At 38.2% G+C, this 21513-nt stretch overlaps 1 protein-coding gene across 1 annotated transcript in view; it reads right to left on the bottom strand.

The window, feature by feature from the left end:
• DCC (DCC netrin 1 receptor) overlaps positions 1 to 21513 on the bottom strand; it is a 750254-nt gene that overhangs the window by 76205 nt on the left and 652536 nt on the right. Inside the window, exon 22 of the mRNA XM_088019394.1 lies at positions 8970 to 9035. Within this exon, the coding sequence (XP_087875520.1) occupies positions 8970 to 9035 (66 nt within the window). The remainder of the gene's footprint in view (positions 1 to 8969; positions 9036 to 21513) is intronic.

Consider the following 21513-nt stretch of genomic DNA (forward strand, 5'->3'; position numbering starts at 1 on the left):
TGAAACAATAAGGCAGAGGGTCCCTTGTTCCATTGTGGCTGAGTTTGTGAGCATTGAGCTACTTAAATTTTTGGCCGCTTTGCACATGTCCACAAATGACCATAAAAGCTCCCCGAGTACTGATTTTGGTAGTTAAAAATCCAAATTTTAGCATTAGATAAATTCACAAATGCAGAATCTGCAAGTAATGACCATCAACCATGTATCTGGGTGCATCAAAAGACTGCTCCAAATTAGGAAAAAATTAAGAGCTCACAAACCTAGATCACTAGAGTTAAGAGTTCTGAATGACAGCCTGACTCCAGAAGAGGCCAGATGACACTTAATGCATTTTGGGCTTCAGAGGAGAAGCTGCATGTAATTCAGAGATTTGCAAATATCTTCCAGAACACTGTGATTATTTCATAAGATAAGGGATGTAACACACTGGTCACAGGACCTGGCACAGAGTTGGCATCCAATAGACATTATGATGTCATTCAACATCATTCATTCTATGTGATCTTTCCAAATGAAAGAAAAATACACTGTCTTAACGCATCTTTTCTTGGTGTTACCATAATAGCTTGGGTATCCATTGTCTGCGTAATCAAGGACCCAGATGTGTTTCATTAAAATTGGTCAGGAGAAAATTAAATTTTTAAAAGTCACATGGGCATTCCATCCATTTTTTATTTTCATGATGTCTGATTACCATAAAAGGTTACATCCTTTCTCTACTAAATTCGATATAAACAAATATATATTTCATAATCTGATGGGCCTAAAGTCTTAGCAATAATTGGAAAATTGGTTTTGTGAAATAATAATGTCTTTAATTTTTTTTAAAGATTTTATTTATTTATTTGACAGAGACAGAGATGAGAGCAGGAACACAAGCAGGGGGAGTGGGAGAGGGAGAGCAGGCTTTCCGCCGAGGAGGGAGCGCGATGTGGGACTCGATCCCAGGACCCTGGGATCACGACCTGAGCCGAAGGCAGACGCTTAATGACTGAGCCACCCAGGCGCCCATGTCTTTAATTTTTATAGTACTTGGGAGAGAACAGATCCAATGATTGCTTGGGGACTGGACTTCTTTCCCACAATTGCAGTCTTCGCTGATAACAGTTTTGTTATTAGAACACTCTGAGCTCAACATATGTCTCAATAATTTTACAGGTCTTTGAATTTGAACAGAAATTCCTATGGCATTGAATATTTCAAAGCATCTCCTGCTGAAATAAGGTGCTATACAGTCAATCAGCTGGAAGAAATTTCACAGATAATCTAGGCCAATGTTCCCTAAAATGAAATATTAATCAGCATTATGGGGTGGGGAGGAAGTTCCTTGGTCAATTAAGTTGGAAAACTTATTTCTTTTCTCAAATCTCAGAATTTTGAACCTGCTAATTGCCAGGAGAGATAGGACAGGGCTGGTAAAGGGTATAACCAATTATTCTAGAAAAATATATTGAAGATCAAGTTAGGTGCTGGGGATATGATGCTGTGATCTAAACATGGGTGGACCTTGAGGGCACCATGCTAATGAAATAAATCAGACAGAGAAAGATAAATATTCTATGATAGCACTTGTATGTGGAATCTGAAAAAGCTGACCTAATAGAAAGAGGGTAAAATGGTGGCTATCAAGACTGGGGGTTGGGGGGAAATGAGGAGATATTGGGCCAAAGGGTATAAATTTCCAGTTACCAGAAGAATAAATTCTGAGGTTACAATGTACATCATGGTGATTATAGCAAGTAATACTGTACTATATACTTGAAAGTTGCACAGAGTATAGATATTAAATTTTTTTATTACAAAATTAAATGGTAATTATGTGATGTGATGGGGTGTCAGCTAATGCCACGGTGGTGATTGTTTTGAGATATATAAGTGTATCAAATTAACACATTGTACACCTTAAACTTATGCAATGTTATATGTCTATCATACATCAGTGAAGCTGGGGGGGATGGGGGAGAGAATTCATGAAAGGATTCAAGCAGGCGGAAAGGAACCTATGAGAGGCACATATGGTTGTGATGTAGCTGTAAGTCTGCCCAACCGGTTAGACCAGAGAAGGAAAAAAAATCAATATATATTAAATGGCCTATCTCTTCCATTCCTAAAACATGTACCTTGTCTGGATCATTGTGACCTGAGTGGAATGTCAGGTTACTTCTCACCTGGGGTCAACCCATAACTGTTAGAAGGGAGTTGTGAAAGCTCCATTTCTGAGCTGTTTTTCTGGAAGAGCAGAGAGGAAGCAATAGTCAGGCTATGGAACCATTAGCAAGTATTCATAGGGCCACGTTTATATTGCTTCATAATAATTTGCACGTCATCGTCTTCTTCTATATTGTGTAGTTTGAGAATAGTTTCCAAATTAGAACATTGTGGGATGGCAGCAGAGTAGGAGGACCCTAGGTTTGTCTCGTCTGAGGGATACAACTAGGTAAGTATCAAATTAGAATATTGCGATTGCCCCCGCCTCCACGCGCATCTCAAAAAGAGGCATCATTGTTGACATCATGGAGCTTACAACTTACTGGAAAAGACGTATTAAACAGATCATGAAGTAAATACATATTTGGTATTCTGAGAAACAAACTGAGGGTTCTAGAGGGGAGGGGGGTGGGGGGATGAGTTAGCCCGGCGATGGGTATTAAAGAGGGCACATACTGCATGGAGCACTGGGTGTTATACGCAAACAATGAATCATGGAACACTACATCAAAAACTAATGTTGTAACGTATGGTGATTAACATAACATAATAAAAATAAAGTAACATTTAGGCAGAATCATGGCATATCCTAGGAGTTAGCTCCTATTTCTTTACAGGGGAACTGAGAGCAGATCATGTGTCTGGAACACTAGGAGCAAAAGGGAACTGGCACAGAATGAGGCTGGAAAGAGAAACAAGACCCAGTTCATTCAAGAGCCTCAGAGATCACGTTCAGTTATCCTCAGAACAAGCACAGACCATTTAAGGGCTTGCAGGAAGAAAGGGGTTGGTGGTAGAAGTGGACAGACCAGTCAAGAAGATGTTAACGTTCTCCAGGAGACACAGTGATAGCTTCAACTGAGTTGGTGGCCAGGCAGTCAAGCAAATAGAGAGGTACACAATACACAATACAAAGCAGACTGCAAGTGGGGGAGGGAAAAAAGGAAGTGTCAGGTTCAGACTTAAGCCATAGTCCTATGTCTGAGGTGAGGGAGAGGGTGAAAGACCAGTGAAAGAAGAACAAGAGCTCAGTCTTGACTATGTTAGGGTTGAGATCTTATGCTAAATTATAAAGAGGCAGCTAGAGGTGTGTGTTAGAGATATAAATTTGGGAGTTGGCACATAGATGGGAGTGGATGACGTCACCAAGTCAAGAGTGTAGTCAGCAGGAATCTGTTTCAAGACTAATACCTTTAGTATTCAGGTAGAAGGAGAGGATCTGGCAAAAGAGACATGAGTGGCCCAATATTATTTGACAAAAGGACACTTTTTTCCTCAGACCTTCTCATGGGACCTGTTTACCTTGGGACAACATTTGGGGGATGGTGATCTAGATGAGGGGTTTTTAACTGGGGAGATTTTGCTCCTCAAGGGGAGAATTTGGCAAAGCTTAGAGACATTTTTGGTTGTTACAACATGGTAGAGGGGAAATACTCCTGGCCAGCGATCCTACATTGCATAGGACAGGCCCCACAACAAAGAATTATCCAGTCTCAAATGGCAATAGTTCTGAAGTTGAGAAACCCTGATCTAGCTTAACACTTTCTATGTTCAGATGAAAAACTGAGATCCCAAATCTTTAAGCGACTTGATTCATATAGTCCTAATTCCTGGCAAAGTCATTCTAGAACCTGGGGCTTGGGTTTAGTCTGGGATCCTTAAAATCATTTGCCATAGATAATGGCTGGATGGTAGGTAGGCAGAGCCTCTTGTAGACTAGAACTTGAGACCCTGGACCACTCCACTTACTTTCTATCAGGGAAACAACATAAAGTTTTATTTCTGGACCTTTCTCTTGACATTAAGGTGTTTGTTCAATATCTTATAACAGCTCGCCAACCTCAGAATGATCATTTCATGCAAATATGGAAGAGCTTTAATGCAGACTCTATTTAGATTAGCTAAAATGTTATTGAGTTCTGAAAATAATAAAACAAAATTTTTCAAAAGTAGAAATTGGGGAGGGTGGGGGAGATGAACCATGAAAGACTATGGACTCTGAAAAACAGACTGAGGGTTTTGGAGGGGAGGGGGGTAGGGGGATGGGTTAGCCTGGTGATGGGTATTAAGGAGGGCACGTACTGCATGGAGCACTAGGTGTTATACGAAAACAATGAATCATGGATCACTGCATCAAAAACTAATGATGTGTTGTATGGGGACTAACATAATAAAAGTAAATTAAATTGAAAAAAAAAGGGGTGCCTGGGTGGCTCAGTCAGTTAAGCGGCTGCCTTCGGCTCAGGTCATGATCCTGGGGTCCTGGGATCGAGCCCTGCGTCGGGCTCCCTGCTCAGCAGAGAGCCTGCTTCTCCCTCTCCCTCTGCCTGCCTCTCTGCTTACTTGTGCTCTCTCTCTCTCTGTCAAATAAATAAAATAAAATCTTTAAAAAAAACTGAAAAAAAAGTAGGGGGCAAATCATGGTCTTTTCTCCTAAACACACAGTGTAAGTCATGTTTTACAGAACACCTAATATGACTCTGAATATTTAAAAATTAATAATATTGACTTTTTAACAATATTTCACCAAAGCATCAATACCTATCAAACTTAATTTGGTTTCTAAAGGTTGAAATCAATATAGCAACATATTTGGAGGGATCATAGATCTCTTAGCCAAGATTGCTAATTTCACAAATTACAGGAAGAACCACTGACAAAAAGCAATTGGTGATTTATCTTCCCCAATGAGAAAAGCAGGACTGAAGTAATTGTCACTGTTGTTCTTATTCATACAAATATAAACTAGGAAATCACATTTCAGAAGTTGAAGATTTTCCTGCTTTAAGAATGTGGACCATAAAATTGAATGCATCATAAAAGTAAAATATTAGCATATCAGTACATATTAGCTTTGATTCTACCTGCCATCAGAAAATAATTTAGAATGCCTCTTCATTTTCCTCAATTTAATTAAGGGCTTCCAACTACAAGAGTAAACATGAACTATAGCTTTGTTTTTCTTTACTTGAATTCCAAGAGTACATTTTTAAAAAAGTGGCATTCTGTAAGAAAGAATAAGTGATTAGTGAGGTCTAAATTTATTTGCAACTAGCTTGAGTATCCTGACAATAAGCCATTAGTCTATTACAATTATTTGAAGGATGAATCCAGGACGTGTAGGGAGAGACAGGAAAACTTTATAATTCTGTCACCCTAAGAGGAGCTGTATGAAATTTTCCTTGGTTATGAGGTTCAAAAACTCAGATTTTAAAATGTTTTTGTTGATGCAGCCTAGGTTGGGTGGGTTGCAGTTTTATCAGTCAAGGCTTCATTTGTACATCAATTTAGAAATTATACCCCCTTCTTAACGCTTAAGACATTAGCAGAACTTTAATTAGGAAGGTAGGGTATTTCAAGATGCCTTAGCTGATTGGCCTATAATAACCCAAGCTAAAGTTAAATTACATATTTACCATCATTTATGGGTTAGCAAAATAGAATGGGAAACAGATTGAGTTTGCCCTCTGCTGCCTCTCTCGCAGTGGCAGTCACTGGCTGCCATTCCTCTATTTTATCTCCATGACTTTCTCTGGTGAGATAATATATATTAGACTCAGTTTAATTACAATTATCTTTCTCATGAGGAATCTTCAATGGCAAAAAAAAAAAAAAGGACATGCATTTCCCTCAATTACTGTCACTGTCATTCTCTTCATCTGAGGTCTGACTCCTGTGTAAAGTTCTTGTTGACTTACCTGTTTGCGTCCAATTTAGTGTGGGGTTTCTTTCCAGAAACCTCACTTTTTTTGAAGGGCAAGTTAAATTAGTTAATACCAAACTTTTAAACTTGATCCAAAATTAGGACTGCTAGATTTAGTAATTAAAAATACAGGGGACTCAGTTAAATTTCAAGTATTTCTAGTTGCCTATAATTATGTACCTTGAGATGCATATGTACATTGAGATAGAAATTCTTTGCAATATTTTCCTTTATCTCATATTTAGAAGCAATTAGAAATGATTGAAATTTAGTGGGCCTCCTGTATTTTGAGTTGCTAAATTTGGCAGTTTTATCCAAAATGAAAGCTCCTTAGGATGTGCAGTTTAAGGGAATACATGGTTCTGTGTCTGAGGCTTACATCTGCTCCACCTTTAACACACATGACCATGGCTTAGTAGAGAGGAGGAATGGTGAAGGGACAATTGTTCCTTCTCAATCATCCATGCTGACTCTCAATTTCCTGGCACTCTCTCTTCAAAAAACACCATCATATGCCAGTATAGATAGTCATGCCCTTAGCTGTGGATGAATTCCAATTTGAAACTCTCTATAGAACAGAATCTGAAAATCAGCTTTGCAGGATGATTTGAAAGGGGATGATGTTAATTCCTGGCATGGACTCTAAACCTAGAATCTCCCTATCTCAGGGTGAAAAATACCACCATGTTGTTTCCCCACACAATTTCAACAATGACCTTCTTTTACCCTCCCTCACATCCCTGGGATTTGTTTCACTCTCTTTCATCTTCCTGGAGTGTATTTCTCTGTCTTGTCCACCTGGGTAATTCTCCCTCTTCGTTTGTTGTTCCTGTGGGGTTATAGTTTTCAATATGTGGGCATAGCTCATAATGAGCTCCCGGCACACAGTGAGGGCTTAGTAGCATTTCTTAACTGACTGCTTGAATGCATGAAGTGCGTTTGGCATATTTTTGAGACTCAAGATAAAATTTGAGGCAAAAGAATGAGTTGATAAAACCTGCACGCTTTTGGGAAGGGAACCACCATTATCTAAACTTATTTAAGGAGTACACCCTTGGTCTATTTTCAGTCTCAACATATCCCTCCTCTCATCTTCCTGCTCTGAGCTCCCTACAGTGTCCCTTGTGTGTATGGGAGCCTGGAAACTACCAGAGCCAGGTACTAGCTATGGCAGGTGTCTAAACCTGAAATACCTATAGGAGACAATAGTGTTACTTAATGAGGGAAGAGGATCTGTGTACAAGACAATAGGAAGTGGTGAGGATTGTAGTAATCTGGAAAGAGCATTCTGGATATAACCTTAGATAGGTCTGACTGGAATATATTAAGGAAGCTTAAATGTAAGAAATTATACTTATTTTATTTTAATATACTGGTTAAGTAAATGCATTATTAGCAGAGGAGGGCATGCTTGGCAATTACAAAAGAAGAGTCAATAGGTAAAGATATGTTCCTGAGTCCACCACTGGCCAGAGGAGATACTGAGTCTTTAACTGGAGCATCTGGTCTACTCCACAGACACATATGTCCTCTTTGAGAAAATAGATACATTAGGTTATTATAGCCTATAATAGGAAATAATCATGTAACTCACGCCCTTATTCTAATTTCTCATCCAGCAAGCAATTTTTAGATTGCAATTTTAGCTTCCCATATGGACGTTTTTTAAAGATTTTGTTTATTTATTTGACAGAGAGAGGCACAGTGAGAGAGGGAACACAAGCAGGGGGAGTGGGAGAGGAAGAAGCAGGCTTCCTGCTGAGCAGGGAGCCCGATGAGGGGCTCGATCATGACCTGAGCCGAAGGCAGATGCTTAACGACTGAGCCACCCAGGTGCCCCCCATATGGATTTTTTAATAGGAGACCACCCAAATGAATATCTATTCAGTAATCAAATTTCTCATGAAAACCTGCTAAAATGGTTATATACATATATTGTGTTATTTTCATAAAATAAAACACTCTACAGCAGTAAAGATAAATGAAGAAGAGGTATTTGTAAATACATGGGTAAATCTTAAAAACAAAATTAAATATGAATGCAAGTTGCAACAAGATACATGTAGTATGATGTCATTTCTATAAAGTGATAAACATGTATAATAATATAACATTTAGGGATATGTATCTATACAGTAAACACCACATTTGGGAGAATGATTACATCAATGAGGAATGAAGGAAATGGTGGCGAGCATGTGTTAAGTCAGAGACATATAAGAGATTTCAATTGTATGTTGAATATTTTATATCTTAACCTTGCTGATGGGTACACAAGCATTCATATTTATATTTTGAATATATAGACTATATTTATAGTAAACCAAACCAAACAACAGCAACTGGAGCAGTTTTTAAAAAATCTATAAAAGGAATTTAGCATATATACATCAGTCCCTTGAGAGTTTGGCTAGTATTATTCCATTCTCCCACAGTTTCTGTTTCAGCAAAACTGAGGACAAGATCCCAGAAGACAGCTCCCAACACCAACCTGCTTCTTCTGTGCAGTTCAGATATTACCTCTGTCTGCTCAACCCCAAAGCATGTGAATGGTCCATTAGAATGTGCAGAAATAAATGTTTAATCTTGAAAGCGTGAAGAAAAATTAGCAATAAGGTGCTAGAGGATTCTGAAGAGTAAACTCTCCAGGCAAAAGGTCCCAGTGACTTCATTTTAAGAAACTGAGTGGGTTTAGTTCAAACTCCCTTGATATCACCTCTCTCTAATAATATTAAATTTTTTGGAAACATTTTAAATATATATAACACTTCAAAATCTAGATATTCTATTGTTAACAACCCTGCATCACTTACAAGGTGATTTTTCTCAGCTTTTCTAACTAATCTGTTTTGTGCACTTGTTGACTCTCATTGGCATTGTCTGCTGGTAGAATATGCTACAGGTTTGCTAATAATTTCATCTTTCTATTATCTCCACTAAAACTGAGGTCTGGGGTTCTTAACACTTTCAGTAAGTAAAAAAAAATATTCCCCAGACACTCTAGAATTAACCATTTAATTAATATAACTAATGCAATAGACCTAATTGATCGACTTACCATTGAGAGTGCTTCTATCAATCAAATTAGTATCAACTGGCCAATAACCTCCATCTCCATGACGACCTGTTTGTTGGAAAAACATAAGAATATTAGGGATGGAGTATATGAATGCACAATGAAAGAAAATAGACAGAAATAATAAATATTTTAAAACACACAAACAATTGAACAAGGTATTTTGGCCACCTCAGAGAAAGGTTAAGAATATTAATTCCAGTATACTTTGTGAGGAAATGTTATTTTTTATGTGTGAGAAAAATCTGTAATGAATAGATACTCTTTTAAACAAGCTAAGTTCAATTCCTCTCTGAAAAGTCGTCCGCCCTCTTCGTTTTGTTTTGTTTTGTTTTGTTTTGTTTTCCTATCTTCTTGCAAAAAGCGTTCCCAGAAGGTACAGCAAGGGTATGAATCTCAATATTACTTTCCTGAACATCTCAGAACAGAAAGGGTGCTAGTCATGGCTCCTAGAGAGGTAGAGCCCCCCTCCTTCATGCTATAAGAAATCCATTCATCTGACATGACTTTGTGGCAAATTAGCATTATTACTTTACATTTTGTCTTATAAATGGGTATTGAGCAATCCTCGTGGTATGTGCCAAATAGGTGCCGGGAATGAGGTAGTAGATAGGGAGTAAAGAATGGGGTTATGGTACCACACACATACCTGTTCTGAATATTTCTTACAAACAAAGCAGGGAAGGAAGAAAACTTCTTTAGTATCACCTTACTGGAAACACTGCTTTCCAGTAGGTGTGCAACAGTTGTAAAAGCAGTCTTTAAGAGCATTGAGCCAGGAAATAACCAGAATTGTACCATCAGCCAACTTTAACTAATGGTGTTTCACCACAGGTAATACTTTTTTCTATTGGCACACTTGTAGACCTGTAATTATTTTAATAGGTTTTGAATTCTAGAATATCTATTGGGTTGACAATTTATAGGAACACATTTGGGAGTTGAATTTATATGCAAACACATACAAGAATTCAGCTAATGTTCCATTTATTCACTTCAGAGAGTTATTTCTGAAAGCAGTTACAATCAGTGGATGATGTAGAGGAAGCCAACTGAGGCAGTCAGCCACAATAACATAGGTCATTTGCTCACATGCATAGATTTTATTTTTCGTCTTCTTTTTAAAGATTTTTATTTAAGAGAGAGAGAGAGAGAGAGACAGAGACAGAGAGAGCACAAGCAGGAGGGGCAGAGGGAGAGAGAGAATCCTCAGTAGACCACCCGCTGAGTGCAGAGCCCAATGTGGGGCTCCATGCAGGGCTCCATGTGGGGCTCAATGGGGGGCTCCATCCCAGGACTCTGGGATCATGACCTAAGCCAAAGGCAGACTCTTAACTGAGTGAGCCACCCAGGCACCCCTATTTATCTGTTTCTTTAAGAATTTCAAGTCCTGCTCTTGTGACATTGTTCGGCATCCCAAACACTCCTCTTGCTGACGCTTTCCCAAGATTTCATCATTTTATTTGCAAAACAGTTGTGATGGAAAAACTTAAATCTTGTTAACAGACCATACATTTGGAATTTTAGAAATTCTTCTCATATAAAGCCAGAGCTGAAGTTAGGATGTCAAGCTTCCAACAAGCAATGCATACATTAATCTAATCACATCATCTTCTGTTTTCAGCATAAACTGGTAGATTTAAAAATCTGCTGGCCAGTGACTGTGGGTCTATAAAGCAGGTATTAGGATGGACGCTCCCCATGGGGAAAGGCAGGAGAGAAGTAAATGAAATAAGCAGCAAATGTGAGCACTTTGGTGGGCTGACTAAAATGTGGACAAGCCTTTTCCCAAATACCTTGCTTGTGTGACTCTGGCACATTTGGGGTTTCAATGAACAGAGGATAAGCTTTGCCCATGGGACATTGTAAGATCAATGTTGGAAGAAATGAAGTGAGCCGGAAGTTCTGTATGAATATTAAGATAGCTTTTCTCACATCTGAAAGCGGCTAGATTGCAAAGCAGTCAGCCAAAAGAGACGCTAACAGTTCCATCACTTAGGACAGTAAAGCAATAAATGATTCCTGGTGGGAGTAATCCTGTATTGGTTGGAAATTAGGTAAATAGTCTGCGGAGGATTTTCCTTTTCCTTTAGCATCCTGACAAATGTCTTTTTAATGAAGTTTCTCCTTCTCCCAGCTAGTTTGTGGGAAGATGCAAAAACAAGCCCACAAGCACATCCATATATTACTCAGAAATAAAGCTCTATGGGTAGAGCACCGCCTGGATTTAGTAAGGCTATTGATTACACTGTGACTTTCAATAGGTAGGAGAAAATCAGATGTCATATGGTTAGAGCTCTATGTCAGATAAAGGAAGTCTGGAAATGCTTTCTACCTAAGAGAGGGCAGCTTAAAACTTGAACATTCTACCCACACAATCTAGTGTATTGACACTGCTTAACTTTTGTTGGTTATAATTAGATTGATACCACAAAAGAAAATTAAGTAACTCTTAACAGAAAGTACTTCAAAAAAACTTGATATCATCAGCAAGCAAGATTGGATTTATGGTAATTTGGAGTCCTTGAACCACTTCAGTAAGGAAACACAAAACTCCTTTCTGGGATATTGGTGAGTCTGGAGATCTCTTCATCTTAAAGGCATGAGAATAAAATTTGTGTGCTGGTATGTTTCTATGCTCTAAAATATGTCTTTTAACTTCCAGAAAAGCTTCCTTTGTGGGGAAAATAATAAGCTAAAACAAACAAACAAAAAAGACTCTCCCTTTGCTCTAAGGCAAGAACCACAAAGTTGTCACATGAGGGGACACTGAAGACCAAAGAGGACACTGAGTGTCATTGCTTGCCCTTCAAAGCATTTTTAAGGGCTTTTTGATGTGGATCAAATATTGAATGTGTTTAGTTAACTTGGTTAATTTCATAAGCACTGATCTAGGGAAACAAGATGAATGTGATTCTGCAAGATGGAAAGTCAGTTGATGTAAAAGTATAAAGTACTATCTGATCCCGGAGGTCTTTGTTTTATTAGTGGAGCATAAAATTGGTAATAATTCATTCAAAATTTATTAAGCGTCTGCTAAATGCAAGGCACAGTCCTAGATCTTCAGGGAAATGATAATATAAAAGCATGTATTAGGTGAGGATCCTGCCATGACAGATCAAGTTGGTTCACTATATCCCGATCCTATATAAGATCTAAACACCAACTGCAGATGGTTTTTAATTTGTGCTGACTTTAAAGATTTAAGAACAAGTTAACCCATCTTTTGCTATAAAATCACTATTAGGTTTAATTACAAATGTTTTTTTATTTGTCTAGTATTGCTGAAAGAACTACATGCAAATAAAAATAATGTATTATTTTCAGTCTTATGTGTTCTACAGTTATATTTAGCTTAAAACTCCTGATTTTTTTGCATACTACACTAAATCTCTAACATTTTTCAAATTAAAAATTCCCAATAAATATATGAAATTTACATATAACATTTGTAGAAATAATGTAATACATTTCAATGTATACCGGCTTTTTTGTATTCAAATAATAATGCTCAATATGGTTCAAAAAAATTGGAAATGGGCAGTTTTTCTTTTTTTTTTCTCTTTTATAGAATTAGTAGTATCACAACTCTATGTGACACAGTAATCAGAATGTACTTTATGAATAAAATATTATATTCTTCAGAAAATGAAGAATTCTTGTGTTATTCTGTACCCATATTTTCTTAGTAATAGAAATGAGGGTGAGGAAAGGAATCAAGATGCTAAAGAGTAATGAATTCATATATCATATAACCAACTAGGTATTTTATCCAGATAATTTCATCCAAAAATCACTTCTTCCAGAAATTTTGATAATTAAAACAGATATTTTCTACTTTTTCTTAGGTTTTGAAACCAGGAAATGGTACTTTCAGAAAGAACAGTAAAACAAATGAGTGCATGGTTAACTTTGAAAAGAGGAAGTTATAACTATTTTAGGAGTTATTAAAATTATATATTTCTAAATTTATTTTATATAGGCACCTATTAGGTAAGTCCAAACCAGAAATTTCATGTCCCTTCCCTTATTTGCATTTTTACAGTATTATAAAGTATGAAGTCATTTAAAGAGTAAACTTTTATATTTTCTCTAAAGGATAAAGGATAGATCACTAGGAGACTTCTTTTCATCTTTTATGGGGTTTTTTTTTTGGCAAGAGACATATGCTCCCTTGGGCAAAAGTTAAAGACTCCATGATTTCCCCTGCCATTTGCTCTCTGGATTGAGGGGAAAAGTGGGCAGAGGTAATATGACTTCCTGTAGGAAGTGTGCTTATTGTGATATTCCTTGGTGTTTACCAAAGTGACATGTATACAGTGTTCTCAAGGCTTCATGAATGACTAATGTGAGTTACAATGCTCAATGACATGTTATTAATGTGAACAAGAGTTTAAGTTATAATTATTATACAAGCTATTTTCTCTGTTCTTGTTCTTACATATCACTTTAAATATTGTTTTTATATTTTTATTGTGGTGTGTGTCTGTGTGTATGTTTGTATAAAATGAAACATTAATGTTTACATTAAGTCCCTACTTTTAGCAGTCATGGGCAGATGGAGAATATTTTCCATGATAAAAAATTTTATCAGCAGCTAACAAAGATTAATTCAATTGGGATTTCTAGAGCCTAGTTTTTCTGAGTAGATATTTATAAGTTCAGGGAGGAGTTAATGGAAAATTAATGTGCAGAGGACATGGAGAAAACTGGATGTGGTAGTTCTGATCTATTCTTTAATCCATCTTCCCTGAGTGGTGATAAGAGAAGGTCCTTAAGAATGGCACCCACACAATCAATCCTAAGAAAAACATATGGTCCATAATCTAAATCGAATGAACAGATTGGTCATCTAACAAATGTTCAATATACGTTCTCCCAAGAATGCAGAGCACTGAGGTATCTTCTTGATCTTAGAATTGGTTCTCTGAAAATAATTCTGGTGATAATGATGGAAATTGAATTGATTTTGTGTCCTGTGTACCAGTGGATAAAGGATATCTATTAATGACACCTGAATACAGTTTTACGGTCCAATACACAGATCATATGGAGCTCTATTTTGAAGGAGATGATTTTTCAGAGGCTGCAGAAGTGTCTAAGAGATCAATTTATCACACAGTTGATAATACTGCTGACTTTGAACAAAGGCATCAGGATATCTAAAAGCCAGGAAGTGAAATCATAACTCATGCCTAGGATATTTCAAACATATATTAATGGAAAAGAATTAATGAGCTCTCCTTAACACATTGTTTCCAAGTACATATGAAAGAAAGCTCATTGATTGAAAGAAACTAGAATGTTACTACTTCATATGTAAGAAAAGCTAACATGCCTGCCACATATTGAGACGTGGTGCTCAACAAATCTTTTCTGCCTTCCTTCAAAACGTATCCTTATATTTGTCACCTGTGGCAAGTCTAAGAGCAGTAATTTTCAAGAATGGGAATGTTCTTTGGTGACCTGCTACGAGTTAGAAACAACGTAAGAGAACCAAATATGTGATTATCCATCTTTTCCTTGACCATGAGAAGCACTTTTTTTTGGAGTTCCAACTTCTGACTTTATGCAATAAAATATGGACAGAATAGACTATGATTAAAAGCAAATTCATTTTTAAAATCCTTAGAAATCAATCTAAAATCTGAGATTATTTTTCCACATACAAATGTCATGAATTGGGTGACCATATAATTATGAAAACCAGGCCACTTTAAGAATGAAAGAGGGTGCTATTATCACTTTTGCCTGGATCTGGGTATTAATCAGGACACTCCTGGGCAAAATGGAAATTATAGTCATCTAGACATAAACAATTTCAATAAACGAACCCCTAATTCCTGTCCCTTGGTTGACATATCAGTTTGATTTTGGGTCCTGACTTCCTGAAGTTTTTTTGCAGTGTGGCAATTGACAGGTGAAGAAGAGGTGCCTGGGGAATATTCTAAGGGAGGAAAAAAGTTTGCAAACATTGCATTCTTCTTCCTTTGCAAGCACGAGAGTAAAGCAGTGCTAAGCCAGACTCACTGGTATCTGGATTCCTGAACAGGATAATAGATGTCAGCCAATGAGAAGAAAAGAAAAAAAAATACATACATATATATGAATGATATGGTGATTGTGGAATTTTCTCCTCTGTCTTTGTATGCATTCTTTTCAATAGCATATCTGGAATAATGGCTAGTATGTGGGTCTAAGGCATCACTTTTAGGTGCAGCCTTGTTTTTATCAAAATCTAAAAAGCCTCCTATTTCTCTAAACATGGACCTTCTCCTGGATGACTAGATCTTCTCAAGAGCTAGCTCATTCGCCAGACTAAAACACGGAGGATGAGGAAGAATTTTTCATGGATTATGAAGGAACAATTGTTCTCAAAAGCCACTGAATGAACATGAAAGTCTCCCATACCTGGATGGTCCACAAGCTTATCCCAAAGGCAGTGTGAGATATGCTTGTGTCTGAGTGAAGTTACCAAGCAGTGCAAGGAGAAGTAACAAAAAGCATGAAAGCTCTTTCTTCTCCAAGTGACTGTTCATCAGGAAGTTGCAACTACAGTATGAAAACACCAGAATGTCAGGATCACACTAGTTGTGCTGCTTGTATGTGTAAATAATGACACTGTTGGAGCACAAAATTTTTTCATTCACGTATCAGCACATGCTCCATTCATCTAGTCAACAAATGTATTGAATGGACCCACTGTTCTAAGTATTGGGGATATAAAATGACTATTGCAAAGGCTCATAAATTAGTGAGGGGGAAAATGTTGAGTAATAATAACTACATCATATGGCCAAAAGTATTAAAAATATTATAAGTAGGTGCCACAATGGAAAAACAGGATGATGACTATTTATGCCTAGTAAAATGATCAAAGACTTTTCAGGGTGATATCTGAGTTGAGAATTAAAAGATGAGTAGATCAGGTAGAAAAGAGTGAGGTGGGTAAGCTCAGAAAGACAGGCAGACATGAAATAATAAAACTTCCTATATGCTCTACCAAAGAGTCTGTAAGTTATCTTGCAGAAGCCAGAGGTCCATTACAGATATTTTATGCAGAAAAGTGACTCAATTAAATATGTGTTTTAGAAAAAGTATTGTGGCTGAATTTGAAGAATAAATTATAAGAGACTGTTGCAATAAGTAGCATGAGAATAGTACTAATTATGAATCCACAAGGCAGACATTTTTAGTTCCATTTTATAGGTGAGTAAACTGTGGCTCGGTAAGACTAACAAGTATACTCATTTTAAGCAGCTGACTAGGTCTGACTCTGATGATGATGATTTTACCATTAGTGGGTGAATTAATAGATACTTAGGCCCTCTTCCTATTCCACATCTTCTTTTCCTCCAATGCCCCACACTTTCACAACCCCCCCCTCCCTCGAGAAGCAAGGTATGATTGGCATCAGCAGCCAAAAGTGAATGGGGTTTGCGGGGTTCTGGAGGTGAGCATGTTGATCTTCAGTGACCAGTGTGCACAGAGATATTTAATGTGTTGAAAAGTAGGAAAGCCAGAGAACTGTTGTGTTAGAATAGAGGGAAAGGGCAAAACATCACCAATTTATTTCTCTTTCTTTCCCTCTCTTTATCATAATAAAGCATAGTGGTACCCTAACTGTCCCCTGAATGCATCTTGCAATCCTCACTCTATGAGCAACTTCTTGGCATCTTGATTTTCCAATTCTAGGATTTCTCTACATAAAGGTTCAAGTAATCTTTCCCTCCGCAATCATGTGTGTTGAATCAAGTTCTACTCATATAGTAAAAGTCCAGTCTTGGGTTTAAGGAGTCTTTTCTTCTATTACCAATAGAGATTGCCCATCTGAAACCCTATAATGATGATATACATATGAGATGGTACCACTTAATTTCACATTTCATATTTTTAATGTTGGGCTGGAAGTATTTATATACTCCTCCCAACTACATTGCATGGTTCTTGAAATCCGAACCATGAAACTGTACTTCTTTTTCATGCTTCACCACACACAGCACAATGCTAGGTACATTGTTACCAGCAAGCTGTCAAAAGTGAGTCCAATTCTTTTCATACTTCATGTTTGAAATTTCAAAATCTTATCAACTCCCATAGTTTTGATTTTTCTCCTTTCCGTACTCAGAATTACAGGCAGCCAGGGAAATGCAAGAAAAATAAATTTTCTGCTAACAAGAAATGACAGGAAGGGTAGAGATCAAGAAAAGTGCACAGGAGGTCAGAATCATCTACAAATGTGACCACCATTTTCTGAATTAAAGAGAACTTGTTTTCCAGTTTAGCTTTAACTTAATAGATGAATATTCAAGATATTCTTGCCTTAGTGGAAACATATTTTCACATCATTTTCATCTTCCCCAAGATTAGTAACATGCACAGTATCCATAGCCCTGGGCATTATTGCTTTTAGGTTCCAAATATACTTTTGATCAGATGGTAAAGTCGTTATTTCCAGATTACTCTGTGACTGTTTCCTCAAAGAGATGTGTCATAATTCAGTTCAACAAACACTTAGCAGGCAACTACAATATGACAGATTCTCAATTAGAGACTGAGAGGTGGGGATGACAGTGTGAAACAGACCAGTCCTCTGCCATCAAGGAATTTACAACCTGCCCCAGAGGTTGGGAATATAAATAGCGAACTGTAAGAAATGAAGAACAGAGCAAGGAATAAGTTGGGTGTTACGGACATCCAGAAGGACAGAAAGACTGGAAAGGTGAGAAAGACTTCTTGGAAAAGAGCAGAATGGGAAAGGGAGTCTTAGAACATGAGGACCTGACTCGGTATAGAAAGGGAGCAAGTACTGCTAAAGCGAAGAGGATAGTACCAGTTAGAGCATGGGGTTGGGAAAACCTTTCCCAGAGAGATTTATATATTTCTGCTAATAGACTGTGACATATGTGGAGGGATGAACTAGTCTTGAGGCTAGAAAAGGGCATTTGGGGTGTTGATGTCAAAGAACTGACTTTATTCCATAAGCATTGGTGAGCCATCTGTTTTGGAAAGAAAACTGAGGAGGCAGAGTCCGGGTCTAACAGTAGTGGGCAGAAAAATCAAGCCAGGAACCTGGTATTTGGCTAATGTCTACAGCAAAGAAAGACATTCAGCGGCAGAGTGGTTCTTACAAAAATAATTTGTTTAAGACATCTTTTTGAGGGCTTGTTAACAAAAATGTCTATCTTTTGGGTCTAAGAAACTTACAATTTTATGCCATGAATCGCATCAATTCTTAAGAGTACTGAGTATGTGTTTTCTTTCAAAGTTACGTATTGAAACATAAAAGCTCCTAAGAGGTTGATTTAAGCAACTACCTGACTGCTTGCTGGGAACGCGAGAAGCACCTCAACACTTTATCAAAAGCACACTATTCATTTTTCACCCCTACTTTTATACCATAATCATAATTTCTAGAATTGCAAAATTTTGGAGCTGAGAAAAGCACAGGTGAGAATAACTCTCTTTCAAGGGGGTGGAGCAGCAATTGAATAATAAAGTAGTTGAAACTCCACACAATAACGGTAGAAATAGGTTTTAATTTTCAATTAAACAGCTCCCATCAAAAGGTGCTAAAGGCTTCAATTTTGCAAACAGCACCCTGGCTGGTGTAATCCAAACCCTGCAAAGTCTGGATTACATTAACTAAATTCCAAGCTTGACTACACTGCCTTGAAAACCCTATTTCCTTGAAATTGGAAACAATTAACGTTCTGTTTATTCATGAGATTAAACCCGCTGAGGTGTAAAATGGCAGGTGTAGTGTTAAGTACTTTGCCTGAATACCCTACTGAGGAAAGACAAAGAGCTATAAACTAGGTGAATGTATGGTGATGCCATTTAGGTTTTACTTTCTTGCTAACAAAGTAGGAACAAATTAACTCACTGTATTTCCAGAAATTATACAGTGGTTAAGGGCAGAGACTCTCAAATTATTTAACTGGGGTCTGTATCTCGGGCTACCCTCTTGTGTACTGTGAGTGTTTGGACAAGTTTTGAGAACCTCTGTGTCTCATTTTCTTTATCTGGAGGGATGTTATGAGGATATGATAGCACACGAACAGTGCACAGAAGAATGATTGATGCATGCTGGGAATGCTAAAAATGTGAAGTACTACATTGCGTGAAGATGCTATGTCTGAGTTTTTTTTATCGTAACACCAATCTTCTAGTGCGATCATCTGAAATCTTGAAAGAAAACAAAAGATCCTTTGGGCTAACGTCATCATTTGACAGGTGAGGATGCTGAGAGAGGTCAGTCACATGTCCAAAGTCACACAGGAGGTCACAGTGACAAGACGGCACTAGAATTTGAGGTCTCCGAGCCCAATCCACCATTCTTGGAGTACACACCAAGTGCTGATGGGAAAGCCAGGGTATTATCAGCCTTTACCATGTTTCAGAAGTGAGTACTTCTCCCTCCTGGTGGGAGGGCAGTTCTCAGCAGGCCACCTGCATCTAGATCTCTAAAGTGGCCTAGGAATTTCCATCTCCTTTGTAGCCCTGGTGTTTTAGATCACCCCTCTGCAGGCCACGGAGAGGGAGAGACACTTGAGAGTGCTTGAAGCAAGCATTTTCTTCCTGATTCATCTCAGCGATGACACAGATCATTTCATAAAGGCTCCTGCCCTCTTTCAGGTCCTGCGACATGGCCCTAACCCCTACTCTGCATGCCCCAATGGGCAGACATGGCGACACACATGACCTTGTGGACACTTGTGCTCATGCTAAGAATGACCACTTTTTACACACGGACACCTCAAAGTGGAGAGCAACATGTGGGGGTTAAACGGAATATAAGGGTATAAAAACAATCCTTTAAGATTAGAAGTTTGATCTGATGATAATCAATTCTGAGAACTGGTCATATTTTATAGTCATGGCTACCCTCCATTGCAGCCCCAAACAGAGGCTTTTATAAATGCTTCTGTGAGAGACCCTAAAAGGTTTAAGCTCATTACAGAAAATCAGAGAGCCACATTTTTCATAAAGATAGCCGCAGTCTACAATGGACAGACTACAGTCTGGGAGTCAGAGAGAAACATGTTGGCGTCCTCCTCTGCCCACAGCTATATTTGTGTGACCTTAGGCAAAGCAGTGCCTTCTGCCTCCTTATCTGAAACACTGGGGAGATCATCAGTGAGAGCGAGAGAAGAGCTTTCTTCTTGAAGGCGGACGCTGTGAACTGCGTCATGCTCCCCCTCTGCCCCCCAGAATCACACGCTGAACTCCTAACACCCAGTGCGAGGCCCTATGGAAGTAATTAAGGCTAAATGAGGTCACAAGGGTAGGGCCCTGATCTGAGGGGAAGAGAGATGAGAGAACCAGCTGCCCCTCTGCCATGTGAGCACACAGCAAGAAGACACCTGTCTGCAAGCCAGGAAGCACGCTCTCATCAGAAACCAACTCGGCTGGACCTTGATCCAGGACTTCCAGCCTCTAGAACTGTGAGAAGTAGATTTCTGGTGTTTAATCCACCCAGTCTGTGGCATTTTGTATAAGCAGCCTGAGCTGACTAAAGCAGTGGAATTAGCACCGTCCCTGTGTTTCCCGAGATAACCGACTGTCAGGATCACATACTCAGTGCTGTGACTTCCCACTAACACGATGACCCCAGAGTGAAAGCTGTTTTATTCTTTGTTCTTTGGACTATGCACAGAGATGAGAAAAGGAAAGCTGATACTGGGAAGATATCCAGACACAAACTGCAGAGAGAGCAACCTTATAAATCTGTGTTAAACATGAGTGTGTGGTTGCGTGTGCATCCGTATACATACACGGGATGATCACACTCTGTGGTTAAGAGCAGGGTTTGAATCGTGGCCTTGCTACTAACTAGCTGTGGGTCTATAGACAACTGACTGAACCTCTCTGAGCTTCAGCTTCTTCATTGCTAAGATGAGAACAATAATTGTATCTCACAGTATAGCAGTGAGGATTAAATGGGAATTCTGTGAACAGAGACAGTGGTAGGGCTTCATAAGAGTTCATTTTACCATTTTACACACACACACACACACCCTGAAAGGGTTCTTACCAAAATTTGAAAAATAAAAAAGGGGAAAAAAGGCACAGCATTTCTATGTCCTCTGCACTCACTTCACATAGCGCATACAATTTCCCTATCCTACCTGACCTTCCTAAAAATTAAACTCTGTGGTTAATCTCTAAAATCTCATGATTACCTTCAAAATTATTGGCCACTTGCGCCTGGAAGAGACTAGAGGAAAAAATGGGGATGTGTAACAAGAGATAAGGGGCTGCAAAAAACAGGGAATTACAGAGGAGGCTGAGATTAGAGAGATAAGAAATGCTAGATATAATCAATTTATAACTACACAGAGGGAAAAAGAGTTCAATGCAAATTGTCTATCATTTTCAAACTACTACTGCTGTTACTTGGGAGAAAATATTTTCCTCAGATCATGGCTGATTCAAATATAACTGACTTTTTGTTTTCCCATTTATGTACTTCAGGACATATATCAGATTCCAAGAAAAAGTAATTGTGACAAAAGTCTACAGA

The sequence above is a fragment of the Eumetopias jubatus genome, unplaced genomic scaffold (assembly GCF_037043125.1).
Source record: "Eumetopias jubatus isolate StellerSeaLion01/CBP00866 unplaced genomic scaffold, mEumJub1_p1.0 scaffold_16, whole genome shotgun sequence".
In the NCBI taxonomy this organism is placed as follows: Eukaryota; Metazoa; Chordata; class Mammalia; order Carnivora; family Otariidae; genus Eumetopias; species Eumetopias jubatus.